A 21,507-nucleotide genomic window follows, 5' to 3' on the forward strand; every position below is an offset into this window, starting at 1 on the left:
CACGCAAAGTACGAGGATATTATTTCATAATAATCCCACAATGTGCGCATCGCACTTTCATCACGGAGAAAGGAAGAGAATTCTTGTCGGGATAGACACTTCCCGGGCACATAACTCGCGCATCTTCTTTCTTTTTGTTTTCTTTGTTTTTTCGTCGTTTCATTACGGAGAGAATACACATCGAAATAAAGGCCGATTCGCTCGCTTTTCCTTTTATTTTTATACATTCGCAATTAATGGGAGTGGATTGAAACGCGCGAAATGAGAGGACATAATTGCAGCGCTTTGTATATATAGGGAAACTTTATTAAAAAAAGAAAAAAAGAACGAGAGAGACGGTGTTACACACAATTCGCATAAACACACACATGCATATCGCGTCACAAGTATATTCGACATAAAGTCATACCGATAAAAATGTACCACGAGATTTACGCAAATTCTACATTGCTCGTCGTAACTTCACAGACACAAAGGGGATTTTAATTCTCCCCCTGCTCACCTCTCTTTTTTCCCTTCGCTTTCTCTCTCTCTCTCTCTCTCTCTCTCTCCCTTTTCATCCATGATGCGGAATTAATCGATCATATACACAATCGCTCGTCATGTATTCGCATGCTCGTCCGTCAACGACTGATCGCTATATTGTTCCCTCGTAATCATTAAGGGGGGAGGGGAAGGATCTAAAAATTTCCAAAAAGTCGAAGTTTCTTACGTGACCATTTTTTTGAAAATATTAGATCAGGATGCACCTTTATGACTTCCAAAGTTTGTCTTGAGAAGCTTTCATTGATTGCTTCAGTCACGCTCGCCACGATCGCCTAATTAATTTCGAGTCAATAAAAGTCTCATGAGCGGTGTATGAATGATGCATCTGTATACAAATATCCCATACTGATTAGATTTCTCGTGAGCGTAGCTCACGATATTTCACGTATAAAACGTAAGTACACGAGATCGAGCTTCGATTTCGGAACGTCTCTATTTTTATTTATAACGGAAATAACGTCGCCATTTCTAAGAGTGAAGGAGATGTTCTGCGAAGTTCTGTCTCTAGTTATAGCACTCGTAAGTATATTAATAGTTACACGTTATTGGCTCCATCGAAAGCGGAAGAAGGCACATAGAGTACAGTGACGTTAGAAAAGTCTTTGTTCCTTGTTTCCCGATTGTTTCTAGCTGGTCGGCTTGCGTGTCGTGTGTGCTTGCGCGCACGCGCGCTTGCGTGGTACTATATATTTATTTATTATCGCCTATTCTCTCAAAGCCTATTAACCCTTTAAGCACCGATGACAAAAATCTTTGTCATTTAGGAATTTGCCCGGGAAGGACCGGGAAAAGGCGAATCTTTGCCATGAAACATTTTATTATGCTGAAATCCAGGCGTGTTCTAAATAATGACAAAGAGTGTTACTACATGTTTTCAAGTTCGATGAACACGATGACGCAGTCAATTTTTCCATTTTCCGCATCATAAACGAAATATAGCCACTCGGAAAACGGTCTCTTTCCGATTTTCCGTGAATCTTTGTCATGAAACATATGACCGTCTTGAGGCTGAAAAAATCTGAAGAAAAATGAGTTCTGGCGGAAACCTTATGTTTTTTGGGTTGCTGAATACGAATTTGGCATCAGGTTTGCGAAATTCAGAATGGCTAAGTCAATATGGCGGAGTCAATACTGTGGCAACACCACAGTGGGTTTGTCGAAAGAATATATGTATGATCTTGCTATTACTTTTATAGAGATTTTCAGGAGTGCTAAATATGAATGTTCCATTATAATTCAGAAATTGACATTGGTGAATCTAATATGACGGATTATATATATGCAAAAAATTCTTACCCTTGACATTCGCGAATACATTTGTTGAAAATGTATTCCCCAGAATGCATCCCCCACAAGTATTTTGTGAATTCGAGGAGGTTGACGATTGGATTTAACATCCCACTTTTTCGTTTTTTTTTGTTCTCTATTTTTTTGTGCTTTTTTTAATTTTTTGTTTCTTTCATTCTTTCATCATTTTCACTTTCTTTCCATTTTTCCTGATTTTTTCGTTATTTTTCATCCTTCAATGTCTTTTATCATCTCCTTCCTTATTTCTCCGTCTTTTTTCTCTCCTGTTCAATTATTCTTCCACTATTTTTCTACAGTTCATGGCACTTATCGAAACATGTATCTTTATATAATGCGACCTTGCAATTACATATATTTCAAACTTGTTTTCGGATACCATTTGCGAATAATTTACAGTCGGCACTTAGAAAACCTGAACGTGGAGTTTGAGTGAATTAATTCTTTTCGAAAATATGGGAATTATCGTGATCGATCCGCCATATTGGATCTGCGTATCTTGAATTTTAGAAATTTAACATGAAATTCGTATTCAGCATCACTAAAACCCCTCATCTACAGATTTTCAGCGAAATATGATGGATTTTAATTTTTGGGACTTCAGACCCTTTTCATGGATTTGCCTCGGTCCTTAAAGGGTTAATAGCCTCGCGAGTATTTATACGCATCAATCTCTACGCACAAATCCTCGGCTAAATATCGTACAAAATATATATATATGCGTCCCTCTTTTCACGGCTAATAAATAAGAAAATCTTTCTTCATTACGTCTCCATTACGATACAATTACGATCATTCTGTAATAATCTGTTTCTGCAATCGTTTCTTCTCCCTTCTCTCCGAAGGAGTTATTTATTTCGGTCAAATCTCGCGGGTAGGAATAGGAATGCGTGTTGCAGCGGGTGACGCAAAGCGTGGGATGATTTCACGGAATTGCGCGAATCTCTCCACAGCGAATCGGCCATTATCGCTACCGCTTGATTAACGTTACAATATCCGCTCGTTGATCTCGCGAGCTCTTCGAGTGCTCGCCGCCGACGAGATTGTGTTTGCCGAATCGGCTTCTGATGCGCAACACGTCAGCGCGGGGATCGCGCTCGCGGCGCGTTTTATCGATCACCGCGAATAATATTATAAACGGCTCGCTGAGAGAGAGAGAGCGTGTCGTGTACATACTTTAACTTACATCGCGAGTATACGTGTCTCGGCACATAAATACAATGTACTGTACAATTAATTTACGTATAGGCAGTCGTAGCGTTCGAGTGCGCGTATTACAAAACGGGAGAGCGCTTCCGGCTCGCCGGCTGGCGAGCGCATCGCGCTCGCTCGTCATTTAGTCGCGCGATATCGCTCGCGTATTTTGCAGCGTCACATTGCGCAGCGCGCGATACTGGATGGATAGATGTAGAAAAAATATAAACATGTCGTTCGTTGGTGATCGGATATATTGAAGGAACGTTGAATGGCCTACGCTGTCTACTTTGTACGTCGAAGAAAGCTTGCTCGTTTTTCTCTTTCCCTTTCTTGTGTGTGTGTGTGTGTGTGTGTGTGTATGTGTTTGTGTGTTTGTGTTTCGCGCAGATACGATGCAGAGAATACGCCGCAATGTTCCGGTAACGGATCCTCCGCGCTTTTATATTTCCGTTATCTCGTTCTGTTTTCGTTGATTAAAGATCTCTCCGTCTCACTCGCACACACCACACACACACACACACACACACGAAGCGTATGCCGACGCGCAAGAACGATTACGAGAGAGATTACACTTGACCTGATGTATCGATGTGCAAACGCTATTTTCTCCTCCTTTTCTCTCATCGGGTCACGGCGGCGTTAGACGCGAGCTCTGTTATACACCTTGTTACGTACATACTTAACGTTCTTAACGAAAGTTCCCTTAAAGTTAATCCGACGGCGAAATCTCCGTCAGCGCTGCGCCGCGCTGCGACCGATCGATGCGCGACCGGTGTGATCGGTGTCATCCGCTCTTCCCGCGCGCAAACAAACGTGCTGGCGATACATCGAAGGCAACGGTGGGATTATATCGGCTTACAAATATCGATTGAAAACTCGCGCTCGGCTGATTCGCGATATAAATATTAACCGCGACTAACCCGGAGCCTGCGCGGCTTTTACTTTCGACGGGAGTTTCACTGGCAGAGATTGCTCTCGCTTGAGCCCGCTCGCCGCGTAGCGCGGCGGCGTATCGCAAGCGAGAAGAGAAGAGTTCAAAGAGCATAGCACCTCACACACCCCGGAAGACGACGGCTAATGTCTGCGAGTTCGACCTCGACCTCGACCTCGACCTCGACCGAGACGCGTTACTCGGGCGTGCGTCGCCGTCCGTTTGTTTCGTCTCGTTTCGCTTCGTCCGCGTCATTTTCCGAGCCGTTCGTCCGGAAACGCGCGGATCGCGAGATAGATGACCATGCGTCATGACGGCAGCTTGATGAAAGCCCAGGGATCGTTGTCCCCTTCTAGAAGGAGTCCTCGGCGTCGTCCATGTCGACCAACGGCAGTCTCTCGTAACCGAGCGCGCCGATCCCGAGCGGTTTGTACTGCTAAAGAGCCATACTTCGGACCTCGTTCTCGTTGGTCTGACTCTGAGTGGCGGACGACGTCGCGGCCTCCACGAGCCCCTCGTCCTCGCCCTCGACCTCCTGCTTGCCGTCGCAATACCTGCACCGCATCCTCGTGTCGTCCCCCACTCGCACGGACTGACTAATGATGATCAGGCTGACCAGGCTGATGAGGAAGAGCGCGGACGGCACGATCACGGCGATCAGCAGCTCCGTCTTCGTCTTCCTCAGGTCGAAGCGCGCCACCACGAAGAACGAATTGTTCTGAACAATATGCGCCGCACGCATGAGTGACCGTCACGCGGCGAATTGACGTTGTTTCGTAAAGCGTCTCGGTGAATTTTCTCAAGTTCAACTCTTTCACTCCTGGATACATTTTCTCCTTACGATTGACAGTATCTTAACGCTTGCTGTAATTTTTTATTCAAAACTCCTGATCATTTACTTGTTAGAATTATAAATAATTTGCGCCACTGCTCGGGCAATAGTATCAGTGACAATTAATGATGATTGAGCTAGAACGGTAGACTTGAACCTCCCGACGCGACTTGGTGTCCTCGCGATAGTGAAAGAGTACTTCTAATCAAGGAGTTGCTCAAGGTGTGCAAAAATATCGATGTTCCTCGAGAGAGGAATAACTCGTTTAACCCTTTAACGCCTGATTTTTTTATAAGTGTCTTAAGAATAAAATTTGAGTTTTTTTGAACTGAGACTATAAGTAGTGATAACCAAAAGAAATATCAGAATTTTATATCTACGAAAAACTACCTTCCCAAGCAGAAACTACTCTCAGAAGCGAAAAATACGCCTGATCGGTTAAATTTCTTTTTTTACTTCTTTCTATTTTTATTTCTTTTTTTTTAGTTTTAATGATTTTATCGTTATCCAGATGGAAAAACCGTGAAACACGGGAAATCAGCATCAATCGTTTACTTCTGAATAAATGAGCACATGAAGTTTTCACCTCTCGTTTGTTGGTTTCGTTAGTTTGGTTTTTTATCGTTCGTTTTTTGTTTATTGGTAAATATGACTTGGATCCTAAAAGCATATACGAAATGAGCAACCTATGCGGAGAAAAATGAAGGTTAATCTGTACGACATAACTCTGATAGTCAGCTTGACATTTTTTAGCTGAAACTTTACTATATTTGTGAGTGAAGTTTATCATTCAGAGCGTCAAGCCTACTATTTCAGAAGAATATCTTATAGATCACCATTTAGACAGTCAATCGTCCCTTCATTTTTCCCCGTATAAAAAACTGTAGATCACCAGATTTCAAATAGAAAATAGCTTGATTTCTTGATTTTCGTGTCCACCGTATTGGATTCGCCATTTTGAATTTCTGTATTCTTTCAATTTCACACTTTGCATCTGAGAAAGCTTCCAAATGTATAAAATTATAACAGATACCAATCTAGTTCATTTATAGTGCACTTCTAGATGTCAGTAACAATGCTAACTATGCCTACTTGGAATTTGACGAGACATGTTATCATTAAAACTGAGCTAAAAACAGACTAAACCGAATCTCGTACATACAATCTATATACCATTTTTTCGAAGAAGAATTCACCTTTACAGTGATGCGAAGAAAACGAAAATATCCTCCTTTTTTCACTAAGTTGGATGGATTCTTAAATGCGTTTCTGGTAACTATAGTTACCGGTAGGCGTTAAAGGGTTAAGAAAAGATCGCTTCATTTTTGCCTGGACACTTTGGCGGAAAAATACCGCACGAGAGCGAACCTCGGGACGCCGTATTTGCGAAATCTCGCTTATTCGACAAACCCTTGAGCGGGAAACCGCCTTACCTTGTTATAGTAGCAGGGATACCTGCTCTGCGCGGTCTGATTGTCGCCGTCGCGACCGTGGGTGAGCTGAAATTGCTTGCACTCGCCCCTCAGAGTGTTGACGCAGCGCTCGAGATTAATGTAGAGTCGCGAGCTGTTGTAGATCGTCAGCGACTGCTGCGCCGGGACGTACGCGTTCGTAGGGTCCACCGGGTGCTGCAGACTCCCCTCGTAGACCTTCAGGAAGCTCGTGAAGTTAATGAACGGTTGCGGAAGCGGGATGTCGTCGTTCAGCAAGGTGCCGTTCACGCAATCCTCCGCACTGCGAACGCAAACAGAGAGGCGACCGAGCCGCCGTGTGAACGCGCCTGCATTCTGTATCGGTACGATTCATTCATCATGGGTTTCATGGCAATGGAAATAACGCGAGAGCGGAAATGTAATAACGAATAGAAGCCACGATGATGATCGCGCTGTTTCCAGCCGCTCCTCCAGCGATTCTTGAGCGATCTCGTTCCGCCGAGAGGCTCAAGGTTCACATTCAAGTGGAAGAGGACAGATTACGGGGCTCTCGAGCGTGAGTCCGAGTTAATATCGCGCTCGGAGAGATTTTATCTATAAGCCATAATTAGCCCTCGATATCGCGAGGATATCTTCTCGCGACACACGTTTTCTTACGGGATTATCTCGCGGGGTATTTCCATAGCAACCATTGATCCCCGCGGCTGGCTCTGCGATCCACCCTAATATTTGTGTCTTCTTTCCGTCGCTCCGCCCGCACGCTCGCAAGCCCTTCACCCTTTTCTCGATCGATAAGATTTCAATTCCTCCGAGCGCGGAGCAAGGAATCGAAAACGACCCGCGACCGGGAGATCTCTCGTGCTTCTTACAAGTAAACCTACCCAAGTGTCCCATTCCGATTTTGATGAAATTTTGCATGCGTATAAAGCATCGAAAAATATTAGACACGTATTTTTTTATATCGGCCCATAAAGCGTTTCTAAGGTAGAAACCACCTCTAAAATGTCAATTTTCTCGCTCTCTTGTCCTATGTACAGGGTGTCTCATTTTAATGTCCCACCCAAAATAACTCTTCAGTATTGAAGTTTCAAGGAAAATGATCTGAATAAAAGTTGTAGGGATTTAAGTGAGCTACCTTATGACGACCTTGACTTTGACCTTGATCTCTATTTTCAAGGTCATTTGAAGGTCAACTTGCGTTTTTTTAAATGGGAACCCCTATTTTTTTATTACACTATTGTTTTCTACTGGTTAATTTGAACAACTTTTATCTGACACACTTTTTTATTTGTCTAATATCTTTTGAGATATTTGAGGAAAACTTGATAACTTTTTCAATATTTAACTTACGATATCTCGCCATATTGAATCCGCCATTTTGAAAGTCTCAAATTTTCTCGTGAATTCGGATTTGGTAACATGAAAACAAGTGTGATGTGTTCCTGTGGAAACATTATTTTCTCAAACATTTCTTGACAATGAGTATTTATGTACAGGACAAGAAAGCGAAAAAATTGACATTTTAATAGTAATTTCTACCCTTAAAACGCTTTATGGACCAATATAAAAAAATACGTATCTAATATTTTTCGATGCTCTATACGCATGCAAAATTTCATCAAAATCGGAATGGGACACTTGGGTAGGTTTACTTGTCAGAATGATGCAATATCGCCTGGACGGGCGAGAAAGTCTTGACAGGTTTCTGTCAACAGTATCGCGAGTATACCGTCAGATAATGGAAAGCGATGGCGCATTATTCGAACAAATCGTTTCCAATAAAATAATGAACAAATCGTTTCCAATAAAATTGCCTCGCCCCATTTTTCTGCATCACGAGATTCATCAAAACTTTTGCACTCGCCCGATATATAATTTTTTGCAAACGATTAGACGTCGAACTGTACACGATAACATGAAATAAAAGAGGGGGGGAGAGAGAGAGAGAGAGAGAGAGAGAGTAACTAGCAGAATTTACCGGGTGATCTTCGCTCTCGACACGAGCGAGCAATTCCGGGGTCCCGCAGGTTTCGCTGATTGATCAATACCTATACCGATACACTATGAATCTTTCTGATGGAAGGAGCCAAAGTGCCTTTCTCCCTTCAATTATTCGACGAATTCCCCGCTCTATCAACGGCAATTCAATCCAAAGATTCGATTCTCGCGCCCCGTTGAGTCTGCTCTCATTGCCCACTTACGCTGAAGACGCCCCCGGCACACAGGGGCCAGATGACATCCTTTGGTTCAAAATTCTCTAGAGACCTGAATTTCCAACCGATCATTGACACCAATGGTTGAAGTTGATCCTGAATAAATTCCGAAGAGATCTGTCTTGCCAAAATTAAAAAAAAATGTTTGTTTCCAATTACTAGCCCCAAAAGAGGAAAATTTATCATTAAACGCGAGAAACTTGTGAAACACTTATTATTCGACACTTATTTCTATCTAATAGCGGTGCATATTGGGGTCATGCTAATATCGACGGTGATTACTTTCTATCTCCGTATGATGGCTTATGAACTGAGGTTTATAAGCTTTGGGCTCATGGACCATCAGGTTAGGGTTGGATGTTTTGTTCAATGTTCTCCATGTTTTTACTTATTGGATCCATAATTGGCTTAATTCTTTCTTAATGTGGACTGAAATGATGACCTTTGAAATTCTGAGTTTTCTAAAAGGTGATTATAAGTTCTGGGGTCTCGTATTTAGTATCCATAGGCTCGAACCCATTGAGGTCGAACCCAAGACACTGTACTTTAAACGATAAACTTTTCAGACAAACCCCAAACCCATGAACTCTGAAGCGATAATTTTTTCAAAATTTCGGCTAGATAGATCTCTTTGGAATTTATTCAGGGTCAACCTCATCCATTGGTGTCGATGATCGGTTGGAGATTGAGGTCTCTAGAGAATTTTCAACCAAAAAATGTCGTCTGGCCTCACTGTGCGGCAGCTCGGAAGATTCTAGAGACGCGCGTCGAGCGACGTATTCAGCGGGGAATCTTTCGTTAATAGCGACGATAAAGCTTCTGGAAAATTCAACGCGCACGGCCGTGTCTGTGGCGAACGATACGACGTGTTTCGCCGCTCTCGCATCCCTCTTCTATTTATTTATTTCGTCGTCGGATCTGAATCGTGCGGCGCATGATTACGACGACCTGGCGAACCGCGATCGCGGCTCGCTTTTACGTCGTCGTTTAAAGCAACGACATTATTTATACATGACCATAAAGTCACCATTGACACACGGCCGAAATAGAGACGTTTGATCGCCAATTTGTTTGATCGATTGACGTCGAATGTAACCCGCATTTTAAGCAGTACTAAACGCGCCCACGCTCACGTTGAACTAAACTGAATCGAATTGCAAGTCTCGAGTGCCTTAGTTTCTTCCATTTTCTCAACGTACGTGGTGTTCGAAAAATTGGCACAGAAGTTGTTCATATCGTCTGCGATTATTTACTAAGTCTAATTGTATAAACGATATTGATCATCGTAAATTGATGCAATAACGCAAATAAAATATTCACTTGACCATACGTAGTCTCTTCGCTCAAATACGACTATTTCTGGCACAACGCAGTTGTCCGATAAACTCGGCTCGCGACCAACGGGTGGGAGAGAGAGGAGGGTGGAATTTGACGAAACGAAATCCTACTGTATTACCATTCGTTATTACCTGATGACGTCGCCATCGAGCTTGACGGTGTAACAGCTCGCGATGATGCTGCCGTTCTGGTCGCTCCAGATCCTGACGGGTTCGTCAAGCCTGGTGCCAGGCAAGCTGCCGTTCGCCCTGTTCCAGGCCATCCCGCGGGAGCACCTGGCGGAGATGACGTTGTCGTCCTGCATGAGGTACACGTTGATCCAGCTGGTGTTGATACTCGGGCAGTACCGGTCGCAGCTGAAGGCGCTCTTGATCTTCGTGCATCGGGAGTTCTGGCAGCTGAAGTAGCCGTTCAGCTTCATGTTGTCCTTCTCGCTGTCGACGATGATGCCGTCGGCCTTGTGGTGGCAGAGCATCAGCTCGCTCATGTTGGCGCAGTGGCCAAGGTTGCAGTTGAACACGCCCGACAACATGCCGCACTCGCTGCCGTTGTTGCAGTTGTACTTCTTCATCCTGCCCATGTCCACCTGCCGATGCGTTCGCCGCTTTGAGTTCGCCCCTTCACGCTCTTAATCGAGTGGAAAACTCGCGCAGGTCGATGCGAGCCGCGCGACATCAAAGCCACCGCGCCAGCTGGAAACGCGACCCCGAAACGCGGATCTCGTTGCGGCGTTTTTTCTCTTTCTTTTTAATTTTTCATTAGTCACGCGTATCGAGACGGTAACCTTTCGCTCTCCCGCGCGGAGCGACGTAAATTTATTAATTTAATTAGCGGTCGAACCGGGGGCGACCGACATTCTCCTACGATATTATGACACTCAATTAGTCCGGACTTTTTTATTTTTTTAGTTATATAATATCCTTTTTCACGTAGCTCGTTGACTCTGTCCTTCGGCCGTGCAATTGCCGCGGGAAGGTTAATTAGTATTCATTATTCTTTTTCCGCTCCTGTACTCTATATGTGCGCGTAATTCCGGGGTGAAATTACCGTTTTGATAGAAGAGTTCGAGGAACATTCTACACGAAGATACCGCGCTGTGTAATTAGGAAAATTACCCCCTTGCCGTTTCTAGAAGCCTGCACGACATTATCGATGCCGCCGAAAGGGCCCTCCCCCCCCCCCTCCGGCCACACAGATCAACCCCGTTCAATCAACTCTTCGTTCCGTCAACATCATTAATTAAACAACTGCTTTCGGGAAGTTTCGGTCTCTCGTCGACGACGGCATCAGCGACTGGGCGCGCAGGGTGACGCCATGTGTCTAAATATTCATACGTCCGCGGGACACTCCCTCGAGAATAGCCCGTATGTTGCCGGCCCGTATGTTCGCGTTAGATTAGGATCACGAATACCGGCCATTCCCAGCCGTTGCCTTTGGCGATAACTCTTTTCAGATGCTCGCGCCGACAAACTTTTTCTGGGTCGAATATGTCGAATGATAGGAACGCCTCGGCGGAAACGAATGGCGACGCGCATTCCAAGCCGCGAGTTTGAGCGCAAATGTACACCCCGTCGACGATTTTGTCGTCCACGTTTAACACCTGTGGCGGATTGTAAGATGCCATCACGTTCTCGCGCGATCGAGTTTTGCAAAAGAAAGAAGACCAACCCAAGTTCACGCACCCAAAAAAAAAGTAATTTCAGAACAAGCGGGAATCATCGGAATTTTAGAGGATTTTATTTTTATATATGGCCACAAGAGGACTCCTCTAAGATTAAGAGGAAAATATTATAAACACATTATTCTGAAAGTTAGAGGGATTATATGTTGTATGTATAATGCAAATTTTATTAATTTTAATATAAATTTCCTCTTATACACAGATTATTTAATCTCTTTTTAAAAGGATTATTATTTATTCTTACTTTACCTTATTCTTACCGGTTATACTGGTTAATTTGGAAAAATTATAATGTATAGCGAAAAGTAATATTTATTTATATAGATGTACTTCTGGCTCCGGTTCTACAATAAGTAGGCACGAATGAAATAAGATCATCATAATAAATTTCAATCAGTTTTATTGTGGACTTTATACAGCTACAAAGATGTTCATCATAACCAATTGTGTGAAACATAGTTAAAAGAAAAAATATATTATTCAACTTCTTGCAATAAATTATAAACTATATTCAAATATAGATAAATTGTCTTCGTTATATGTTACAGCAACACACATATTTCTTCTAAAAAGCCTTCCAAATGTTCTGACCCATGAGCATGTGGTTATTTTTTCGTTCTTTTTTCTATGATGTTTTTTCGTATTTTTCTTTTTTTCCAAAAAAAGCCGACATATAAATCAACATGTTCCTCTTCACACAAAAGGAAAATTAATTGGTACAAGAGGAAATCCTCTTGAAATAAGAAAAAAAACAGAATAATATCTAGTAAATTTTAGACGAACGGTTCGCTTTAATCGCTTCGTCGCAAGAGGAATCCTTTTTCTGTAAAAGGCTTCGTTTAGAATATGAGATTATGAGAAAAATCACTTTACAAATGGAATACCTTTCTTTGGGTGCGTATATTCGGGCGCGTGTCTCGCAATTGCGACGTGACTGAATTTCTCGTCAGACCTCGTGGCATGCCGCGAGTGAATCTCCCTACTGGCAACTTTGTTGACAAAGCCGACTGCTTGTTCGTGACAACATATCACCGTTACGACAACGACGACGACGACGACGACGACGACGACGACGACGATGGCGAAAATTCCGCGCCACGTCGGCCGCCGCTCCCGCTCCGGCTGCTTTTAACAGCGCGCCTAGCGGATCGAATTCGCTAAGTAATTACATTTAACAGCAGCGAAAGTAGGTAATACCGTTTGCGCAAGTCGCGCTCTAACGGGAGAGCCCTTTTGACGAGGCTCCGCTGCCGCGAGTGACGTTACGACACGGCGCACGTGGATGCACATACGTATACGCAATGCGTTTTACGAGCGAGTTTCCTCCACGTTCGATATCGCCGTAGGGAGTTTCTTCTCCCCCACTTCCTTCTACCTTTCTCAGCCTCCCTCCCTCTCTCTCTCTCTCTCTCTCTCCGTCGAAGGCTGAAAGCATCGTGTTGACCATAATCAATGTTCCTTGGTTGATAGACCGTTACGTATAAGAGAAGACGAGAATACGAGAGACGGAGGGTAGAAATTCAAGGGCAAGGTGGAAGGCAGAAAAACGCCATTTTCTGCCGTTTTATTATAAAAGAAGAACATGAACAAGACTGCTTTCGCACACGGCGGTTTACGATGAGCCACTCTGCCATGTGTAACGTGCGTTTTTATTTTCGTCTCAGCTGTGCGGACGTACAAGAACGCTCGGGTAATGTCTGCTTTGAGAGCACTTGGTATTGCAAAACAGTTACTTTATACATTCCAACTTTCTCTCACAATGTCATCGAGCTGACCGATATAATGTCGACGTTGCACTTTAATGATGCATCGAGGGTGGAGTAAACGCTACCGTGCGAGAGAACGTAAGGTTAAAGAACAAGGAATTGATCCTCGTCAAAGAGGTAGTCCCGAGCCGCCGTTTTTCGCGCGCGATGCCGAACTCGAGGAATTTTTTTAATAACAAAGCAATTTCTAATAATACAGCAGCCGTACTTACGTTTGACGGGACGCTTTGTGAGCGGCAATTTAAATTTTTACGCGCAATCTCCTCCGCGTATCGAGGTCGGCGGCACGGAGGAGAAATTGGAGTCTACGCTGCCTTCCGATAAAATTGTAATATCTCCACGAGATGGAAACCCGCAGAGAGAGAGAGAGAGAGAGAGAGAGAGAGAGAGTACTCGTGTGTACACTGAGCTTACGACCGCAGTTGGTTCGAGATGTGGCGTGAAATAAAATGATGGCGACCCGAAGAGCAAATGTGCGAGGGCGTGCGTTCACCCTTTCTGAAAAAAGTAGTGGATGGAGAGAGAGAGAGAGGAATTTTCTTGACCAAGTGGAAAAACAACTTCCAGAGACTACAATTGAACCACTAAATATACAGACAGAATTCATTATCGTCCGGCGGGGGAAATTTGCTTGAGAGTTCCTTCCTACATTGCACGATTGCGCGTCTCGTGTATTGCGAGAGTACTTCGAGCGATGTCCCGGGATTTAATGAAGAGGGTGGGGAAGCTTTCGCGCGGCAAATGTTTCCGATGCATGCGCGTGGAAGTCGGCTGAATTAAGCCGCGTGGCTTTAATTGAAACTGCAATCAAAAGTTTTGCCTTCGAGGAAGGTTTCTCAGGAACCTCCCGGCTTTTATCTCCGTGCGCGAGGACCCCCTCCCTCCCTCCCTCCCCTCCCTCTCCCTCCTCCTCGTGTGTATGTATGTGTGTGCGCATTCTTGCAATTTGCGTTTCATCTTTACGTTGCATCGCGTTCCACCGCGGGGTGGAAAGGGGAGGAAAGGACTTTGCGCGCGACGAAGTGGTCAGCGTACGCACCTGAGGGCACGCGATCGTGTTGAACTTGGTGCAATTCTCGAAAAGCACGTCGGTGCCGTTACGTCGGACGGTCGCGTGAATCTGGTTGCACAGGCCGCTGGTCTTGGTCAAGCACCACTCGCCGCAGCTCGCCCAGCCGCAATTGTTCACCATCGTGGAGTTTACGGTTTGGCACATCACCGGTTCCGGTTCGATGCCGGCGTGGAAAGCTCTGGAATTAGTCCGACCCGGCATAATTACAACAAGCACTCGTCAGCTCGAGTGACCAAACGGCGAGCGCTTCGATTTTTCTTTCTCTCTTGAAGTCCGTCTTCGAGCGATACGTCCGGTTTCAGCTCGGCGTCTGGACGGTCTCTTCAGTTTTGTTTTCACGCTCTCTTGCGCGTTCTTTGACTTTCTTTGTAACCTTTTTCGTTCTCTCTTATTGGATGATTGTTTTTTTAATTTTTTAATTGTTTTCGATAAGAACACGAGGTTCCCGCGGAAAAATGCATTTCGCGGCCCGAGGTGGAAGGAAAAAATTGACCGCTGATAGATCGTGAAATTCAACGCGCTACCCGAGCGAAAAATTGTTAGAGCCATCCTCGTGAAATATAAAGCCCCGATAAGACTGAAAATAGGATGCCCTAGAAAAGGATGTCTCATTATTACCACATCAGGCCCCGAGGTGAATAGTTTAGGGATGCTTTAGATTTAATAAATAAGGCTTTCATAGGGAAAGTTGAGAAGGGCCTTAGAAGGATTGTTTAGGGATGCCTTAGATTTTACGAAATAACGCTTTAATATGAAAAACTGATGTGGGCCTTAAAAGGATCTTTTAAGGATCTTTTAAGGATGCTTTAAATATACAAAATCGAGTTTGTGTAGAAAATTAATAAAATCTGAAATGTGTAATAAAATTGTCGTAATTTAGTATTATTTTAGTAAATACGTTTCATCTGGTTCTTTTAAAGATTTTTTAATTATACCGCAACTAAAAACAAATTTTATTAGTTTTATTAGTTGCCATATTCATTAGTCTCTTCCAAGGATTTTTCTAGTATTACCTTCGTTTTGATATGCAGCAAACTTTAATAAAAACAGTAGCAGAATTTTTATGTGTAAAGAATGCTATATTCTATTGTAAAGTATGCTATATTTTTAAAAAGATTCTTGTTGTATACTAACAAGGTTATAAAGAAATAAAGAAATTACAGTCTAAATTTCTCGGGATGAAAAGAACGAATATTTTTATTCAAGCAATAATAAAAATATTTCCTTATAAAGCTCTATTAATATTGCCTCATAAGATTCTGTTGATACTGCCTTATAAGACCCTCGTAACATTGCCTTATAAGGACCCGTTAAACCATTTGTTACACATCTTGTAGGGTCCTTGTCTCTCTATCCCTACTAGGGCCTGATTAATGTTAGAGAAAAATAATCATAGCCCTATTAATTTTTCTACTCGGGTACGGCTGTTACCTTACCTGTGCGACGGAGTGTAGATTGCCACGCTGAGGTAAATCAAGGCCACGGAACTGATGACAAGGGTGAACTGGCAGAGGAATATACACGCACAAATTCTGCGATCCTGTTTCGGTACCTTACGGCGCCTTTGTCTTCGGCCCATCGCGTGACACTGTGCGATCTGTCCTTCTCGATCCCAGAGCCCGCTTTTTCTTCTTCTTCCTCTTCTCTTCCTCCTCCTCCTCCTCCTCCTTCTTCTTCGACTTCTTCTTCTTCAACTCTTCCCTCAGATGGCGGCTTCAACTTGCGCGAGTTTTAATCCCAAAGCAGCCGTAAACTTCAGGGAGGAGCGACCCCGGGCGTATAAATTTCAAGAGACACGAGCCCCCGTGTCGAGCGACCTTGTAACTTGCTTCAACTTTCACGAGCGCCTTTCTACTCTCTCAATCGAAACATCTCCACCTGAATTGACCCTCTGCTGTCTCGTGATTCTCCGGGGAACGTAATAGAAATAACGTCGCGCGTTATTAAGACCGCATTCCGCCGGAGCACGCGGCATAATAAGAGACGGCCGGCCTCATGTCGGGGTTTCATCACTTTCGCGGGGTGGAGCGGCTGCAGCGAACTTGACGTAAAGCTTCAATCACACCGTCCCGCCACGAGGCGAGAGGAAGCGCCGGAGCAAATGGCGGCGGATCAACGTACCGCGCGCTCGTTCGGCACTAATAATGAGCGATCGCTCGCGACAGCTCCATTTCGGTATTCGCGAGAGAGGCAACGCCTCTCCGTCAAATATCACCCCCGCGCGCGCGCGATCCAAAAATATGAGCCGCGAGATAGATATCTCAGATGTCGGTTCTCGCGGCCAGCCGTGCGCGCCACTTCCGTCGGCAAAGTAAAAGTTCAGCGAGTCCGCGCCGATGAAGTGCGTGTATATGTGTGTCGCGAGGCTCATCGATCAAATGGACTCGCTATAGCTATCGACCTCTTACGAGCACGAACACGCGTCGTGACGCACGATCGTCAGGCCGTTTCGTCGAGCGGCGAACGCGCGCGAGATGATCCCTCTCGGGCGTCGAGTTTATTGCTTCGTCCTCGGAAACTCGGAAGTCCTCGGTTCGCGGCTGCGAACGAGATGCCAGTCAGTTGTCAATTGTAGAGGGCGAGAGAAGGAGAGAACATTTCTGATTGATTTACTCCACCGGGATGCGTGTGTGTGAAATCCTGCCTGCGACTTTTCCCCCGTTAACGATAACGTTAATTTTTCTTCTTCTTCTTCTTCTTCTTCTTCTTCTTCCTCCTCTTCCTCCTCCTCTAATTGCGAGTCAATGAATTTCGTTGGCCGACCGAGAGTCCCCGGCACCGAAGGATTCGCCGCAGGATCCGAGTGATTCATCGGCCTCGCGCGCTTCGCTGGACGACGCGTGACTCCGCGGATCTGTGGAATTGCGGGTTCCCGCCTCCAATTCCCCTGTCACTCTGCTCTTCTTCTTTTTCAATCACTCACGGTGACTCACTTTACGATTCATCCTCGCGGCGGCGGCGGCGGCGGCGACGGCGGCGGCGGCGACGGTGGCGGCGGCGGTCGGCCGCCGTTCGTCGATAAACCGTCGTAATAGCGAAGAGGACCCTTTCTGTGTTTGCGCGTGGCGCAGGGAGCCTCCTTTGGTCTTCTTTCGCCTAGACGCGCATCTGCCCGATGCACTTGGGCCAATTACCGCGCGTTAACGCCATTAGACTCGTAGTCGCGCGCAGGTGCTCTACATAGAGCAGCGTGGAATTAGATGTCGGTAATTCCATTAACGCCGGGGCAACGCCGAGCGGCCGTTTAACGACAGTTTGAAAAAAAGTAGCGAGGGAGAGAGAGAGAGAGAGAGGCGGTATCGATCCCCGTATTTCTGTGCTACCGTCACCGCGGAAGTGACATCGTTAAAATTTCATCCACCCCGTGTTCTTTACATCGTCGCTGACATATCGCGGATTTGCGTCGGGACAATGACGTGATTTTTCACCCGCGCCCTCGAAAACCACCGGCCGATGTGTGTCCGCGCTCGCGCTCGAAATCCCCCTCGGAGGATCCTTCCGCGGGCAAACGGGCTTATTATGCAACTGAGTTTCCCGCCGCGTGCTCGCCGCGACCGTCACCGTTATTATTTATGTGCGAAAGTGGAAGTGGCGTATACGCCGCTGAGTTATTCCATAGAGAGAAAATCGATCTGCCCGAGAAAGAAAGAGAGAGAGAAGGAGAGGGAGAGAGAAAGAGAGAGAGAGAGAGAGAGAGCGAGACGGAGAGGCGCTTTTCTGGAGGACACCCACGATAGTATGATGACGTCTCTAATGGTTGTTCCACTTGCGAGCAACCTTGGCTCGAGCGATTATCTTGCCGATAACGCCTCTGGGATTCGCGGGATTCTCGGAACGTTGTTCTTCCATGAACATGCTACTTAGCTGTGTCCATCGTTCTTAAAGACGATAAGTAGCCGACGGCGTAGTCCCTCTCGTTCGCCGCGAGCTTCGTCCACCTCTCTTCGCGAAATTGATCGCGCTCTCCTCCCGCCTTGTTTGCCGAACGTGCTATCGGCGGCGGGAAAAGCGATGACTCTCAGCTGCGGCGGAAAACGCGTGCATGCCTGAGGCAACTTGGGGGACTTCGGGAAGAACTGTCGGGAATTACTCGCGCGAATCCCGCGCGAGATCTACGATCGTCCGCGACGCCGCTCCGTCGCGGCCGATATTCGAAACGCGGCCGCTCGCTATCGGTGCGGATTAGCGGCTGGCTGATAAAATTAAAGGGGCTTTCCCTTCGAGCTCGGCTTCGAGCTGCGCCAGTCGTACGATGCTTCGCCGCGTTCTTCGGGACGGAGAGTGTATCTTGACGCGTTCGCTCAGCGAGTGATGAATATCGACGATTGAAATCGATCGTATCCGCAGCGCTCCGCCGCAAACGACGATAGCAACGTCTTCGCAGAAGCTCGACGATTTCTTTTTTATTTTACCATTATCCGTAAGAGCGCAAGCACGAAGCACTCGCGTTTGCGTCTCGATCCAGCAGAGTTTCCAGGAAATCTGCCTTCGAGAGAGCCTCGGTGCCGCGATTTCAGTGCTGGCGACGGGTCTTCCGGGTCGTTCAGACGAGAACTCGAGAGACCGCCTCGCCGGTGCTCTCTCCGCAAATCGAGAACGTCGCGATGTCCGTTTTCCCCATCGCATCCACGTCACTGCTCCCCCTCCCGCGGAAATTGACACTTTGTCACCGCACTCTAATTGTGGCGACGCTCAGTCGCGGATAATCACGGTGTCATTTGGTCCGATCGAGCGCTCGCGAGTTGTGGCCGCCTTCTCCTCGATCCTCGATGGATCATCGACGCTGAGCCTCACAGCCTCACGATCCTTTCCGTCCGCGGTCCGCAGGCTGGTCGCCGCGTCACGATCTTTTCATCACGAGGAGGAGAGCCGCGGTCGCGCGCAAACACACGCGAGGTGACCGTGCAACTAACCAACCCCGACGACTGTTTGAAAACAAGCCTGCCTGTCGTGGCTGCGAAGTCGCGCGAGTCCTCCCGCACGGAGTGTGCGCCGTGCTATCTACGCACTCTCCTCATGGGGGTGGGACTGGCTCTCGTGGTGAAATGAGCCTGAACGAAGCGTCGACCCGGAGGTTTCTCGTCGGGTCCCTGTGCGTACCGAGGGTGTATCGCGAAACTTCTGGAATGCGAGCGTGCAGAATACGCGCGCGCGAAGCGCGGCCAGCAGCGCTTCGAAAATTGAAATTCGTCTTTTTCTCCCCGTTTTCCCGATATTTCCTTTTACCCCAAAAAAAGTAATTTTAGAACAAAAGCGGAGTCATCAAAATTTTAGAGCATTTTCTTCTTATATATGGTTTCGAGAGAATTCCTCTAAAATTAAGAGGAAAATATTATAAACACATTATTCTGAAAGTTAGATGGATTATATGTTGTATGTATAATGCAAATTTTAGTAATTTTAATATAAATTTCCTCTTATACACAGATTATTTAATCTTTTTTTAAAAGGATTATTATTTATTCTTACTTTACCTTATTCTTACTGGTTATACTGGTTATACTGGTTAATTTGGAAAAATTATAATGTATAGCGAAAAGTAATAGGAGTATTTATTTATATAGATGTACTTCTGGCTCCGGTTCTACAATAAGTAGGCACGAATGAAATAAGATCATCATTTCAAATTCCAATCAGTTTTATTGCGGACTGTATAGCTACAAAGATGTTCGTCATAGCTAATTGTATGAAACCATAGTTAAAAGAAAAAATATATTATTCAACTTCCTGCAATAGATTATAAACTATATTTGATCAAATATAGGTAAATTGTCTTCGTTATATGTTACAGTAACATACGTACCTTTTTTAAAAAGCGTCCCAAATATTCTAACCCCGTGAGTAGATATGGTTATTTTCTCGTTCATGTCTGGAGGTAGAGCATGACTGAACAAGAGAAGCCTACATTCAAATCAACAATATTCCTCTTCATATAAGAAAGTTAATTGATATAAGAGGAAATCCTCTTGAAATAAGAGGAAAAGTTAGAATATCTAAATTTTAAATGTGTTCACTTTGATCGCTTTGTCGAAAGAGGAATTCTTTTTCCGTAAAAGGCATCGCTCAGAATATGAAACTATGGAAAAAATTACTTTGCAAATAGAATACTTTTTTTTTCGGTGTTTGCATTCTCCACTGTAGCGAGAAGAATTATCTCGTCTACTTATTTATTTCTTCAGGGGTGAATAAAAATCACTTCCGATCCCCTTGCAAGAATACTAGATAACAATAAGGAATAAGGAAAAGAAACAATGAGAATAAAGGAAATAATAAGGGAGGAGATACAGAGAACAAAGCAACACTAACGAGCAAATGACAAAATCGCGTGACTCGCGGCGTTTGACGATTTTGTATGTAAGAAAGGGAAACATTCCCGATGGATAACGTCGGAGCGACGAAGTGACGCCGACTCAGCATGCCGTTTGAAAATATTAACCTGAGGAGGAAAATAGTTTACGAGGTATTATTTTTAAAACCTCCGTTTGCCTTCACAGCAAGCTCTGACAAGTCGCTCGAAATATGATCTAGAGAACTCACCAACAAGTCGCGCGAGTTTCTGCCTTCGACGCGACAAGAAACTACCCCCGTTTCCGCCTATTGCGTTATCGCGCGATATTCAGAAGAGATGTAACAATTTTCGCTCGAATTGTTCGGCGCTCCGCGTTGTAATTGCATCGGTGGATGTGCCGGGCGACGTGGCGCGCGTAAGCGAGACCTTACGTTATGAAAAGCGTGAAACTATTCATCATACATTATAAATTATGAATGCGGTGCTCCATGAGAGACAGAGTCAGTCGCGGGCCGCTTTATCGATTTAGATTCATCCCCTCGATATCAGCCCAGTAGGGCGGAGCGTTAGTCCGGTTGCATTAACATTTTCCGCGACCTTCGGCGCGAAAGGTCAAACGTCTTTGTTTAGTGCTATGTAGAGTTTGTACAATGGGAGCGCGAGGATGCCGCGCGGCTGCGAGTCGCTTCGAGGGATTTCTGTTTTAATCTCTTCGGCGATACCGCGACGTGACTCCTTTTTTGCGCCAAGCAGAACAGCGTGAAAACTACCGAGACGCGCGCGCACATTCTCCGCGTTTCTTTGCGGGCATTTTAAATTTGAATACATTAACAATCGACGAGAATAACTTGCTTGCAGCGAAACCAAGCAGGTGAGAGAGAGAGAGAGAGAGAGAGTGAGAGGG

At 45.3% G+C, this 21,507-nt stretch overlaps 1 protein-coding gene across 1 annotated transcript; it reads right to left on the reverse strand.

The window, feature by feature from the left end:
• Positions 1-186: 186 nt before the first annotated feature.
• Teh4 (tipE homolog 4 phospholipid transfer protein) lies at positions 187-19,287 on the reverse strand. The gene is made up of 5 exons (XM_011147197.3): positions 15,751-19,287; positions 14,282-14,492; positions 9,927-10,381; positions 6,245-6,545; positions 187-4,697 (listed from the first exon to the last, which is right to left on the reverse strand). The coding sequence occupies exons 1-5, from the start codon at positions 15,891-15,893 to the stop codon at positions 4,416-4,418; spliced, it is 1,392 nt and encodes a 463-aa protein (XP_011145499.1). The 5' UTR covers positions 15,894-19,287; the 3' UTR covers positions 187-4,415.
• Positions 19,288-21,507: the final 2,220 nt, after the last annotated feature.

The sequence above is a fragment of the Harpegnathos saltator genome, unplaced genomic scaffold, assembly GCF_003227715.2.
Source record: "Harpegnathos saltator strain DR-91 unplaced genomic scaffold, Hsal_v8.6 scaffold381, whole genome shotgun sequence".
Taxonomy (NCBI): domain Eukaryota; kingdom Metazoa; phylum Arthropoda; class Insecta; order Hymenoptera; family Formicidae; genus Harpegnathos; species Harpegnathos saltator.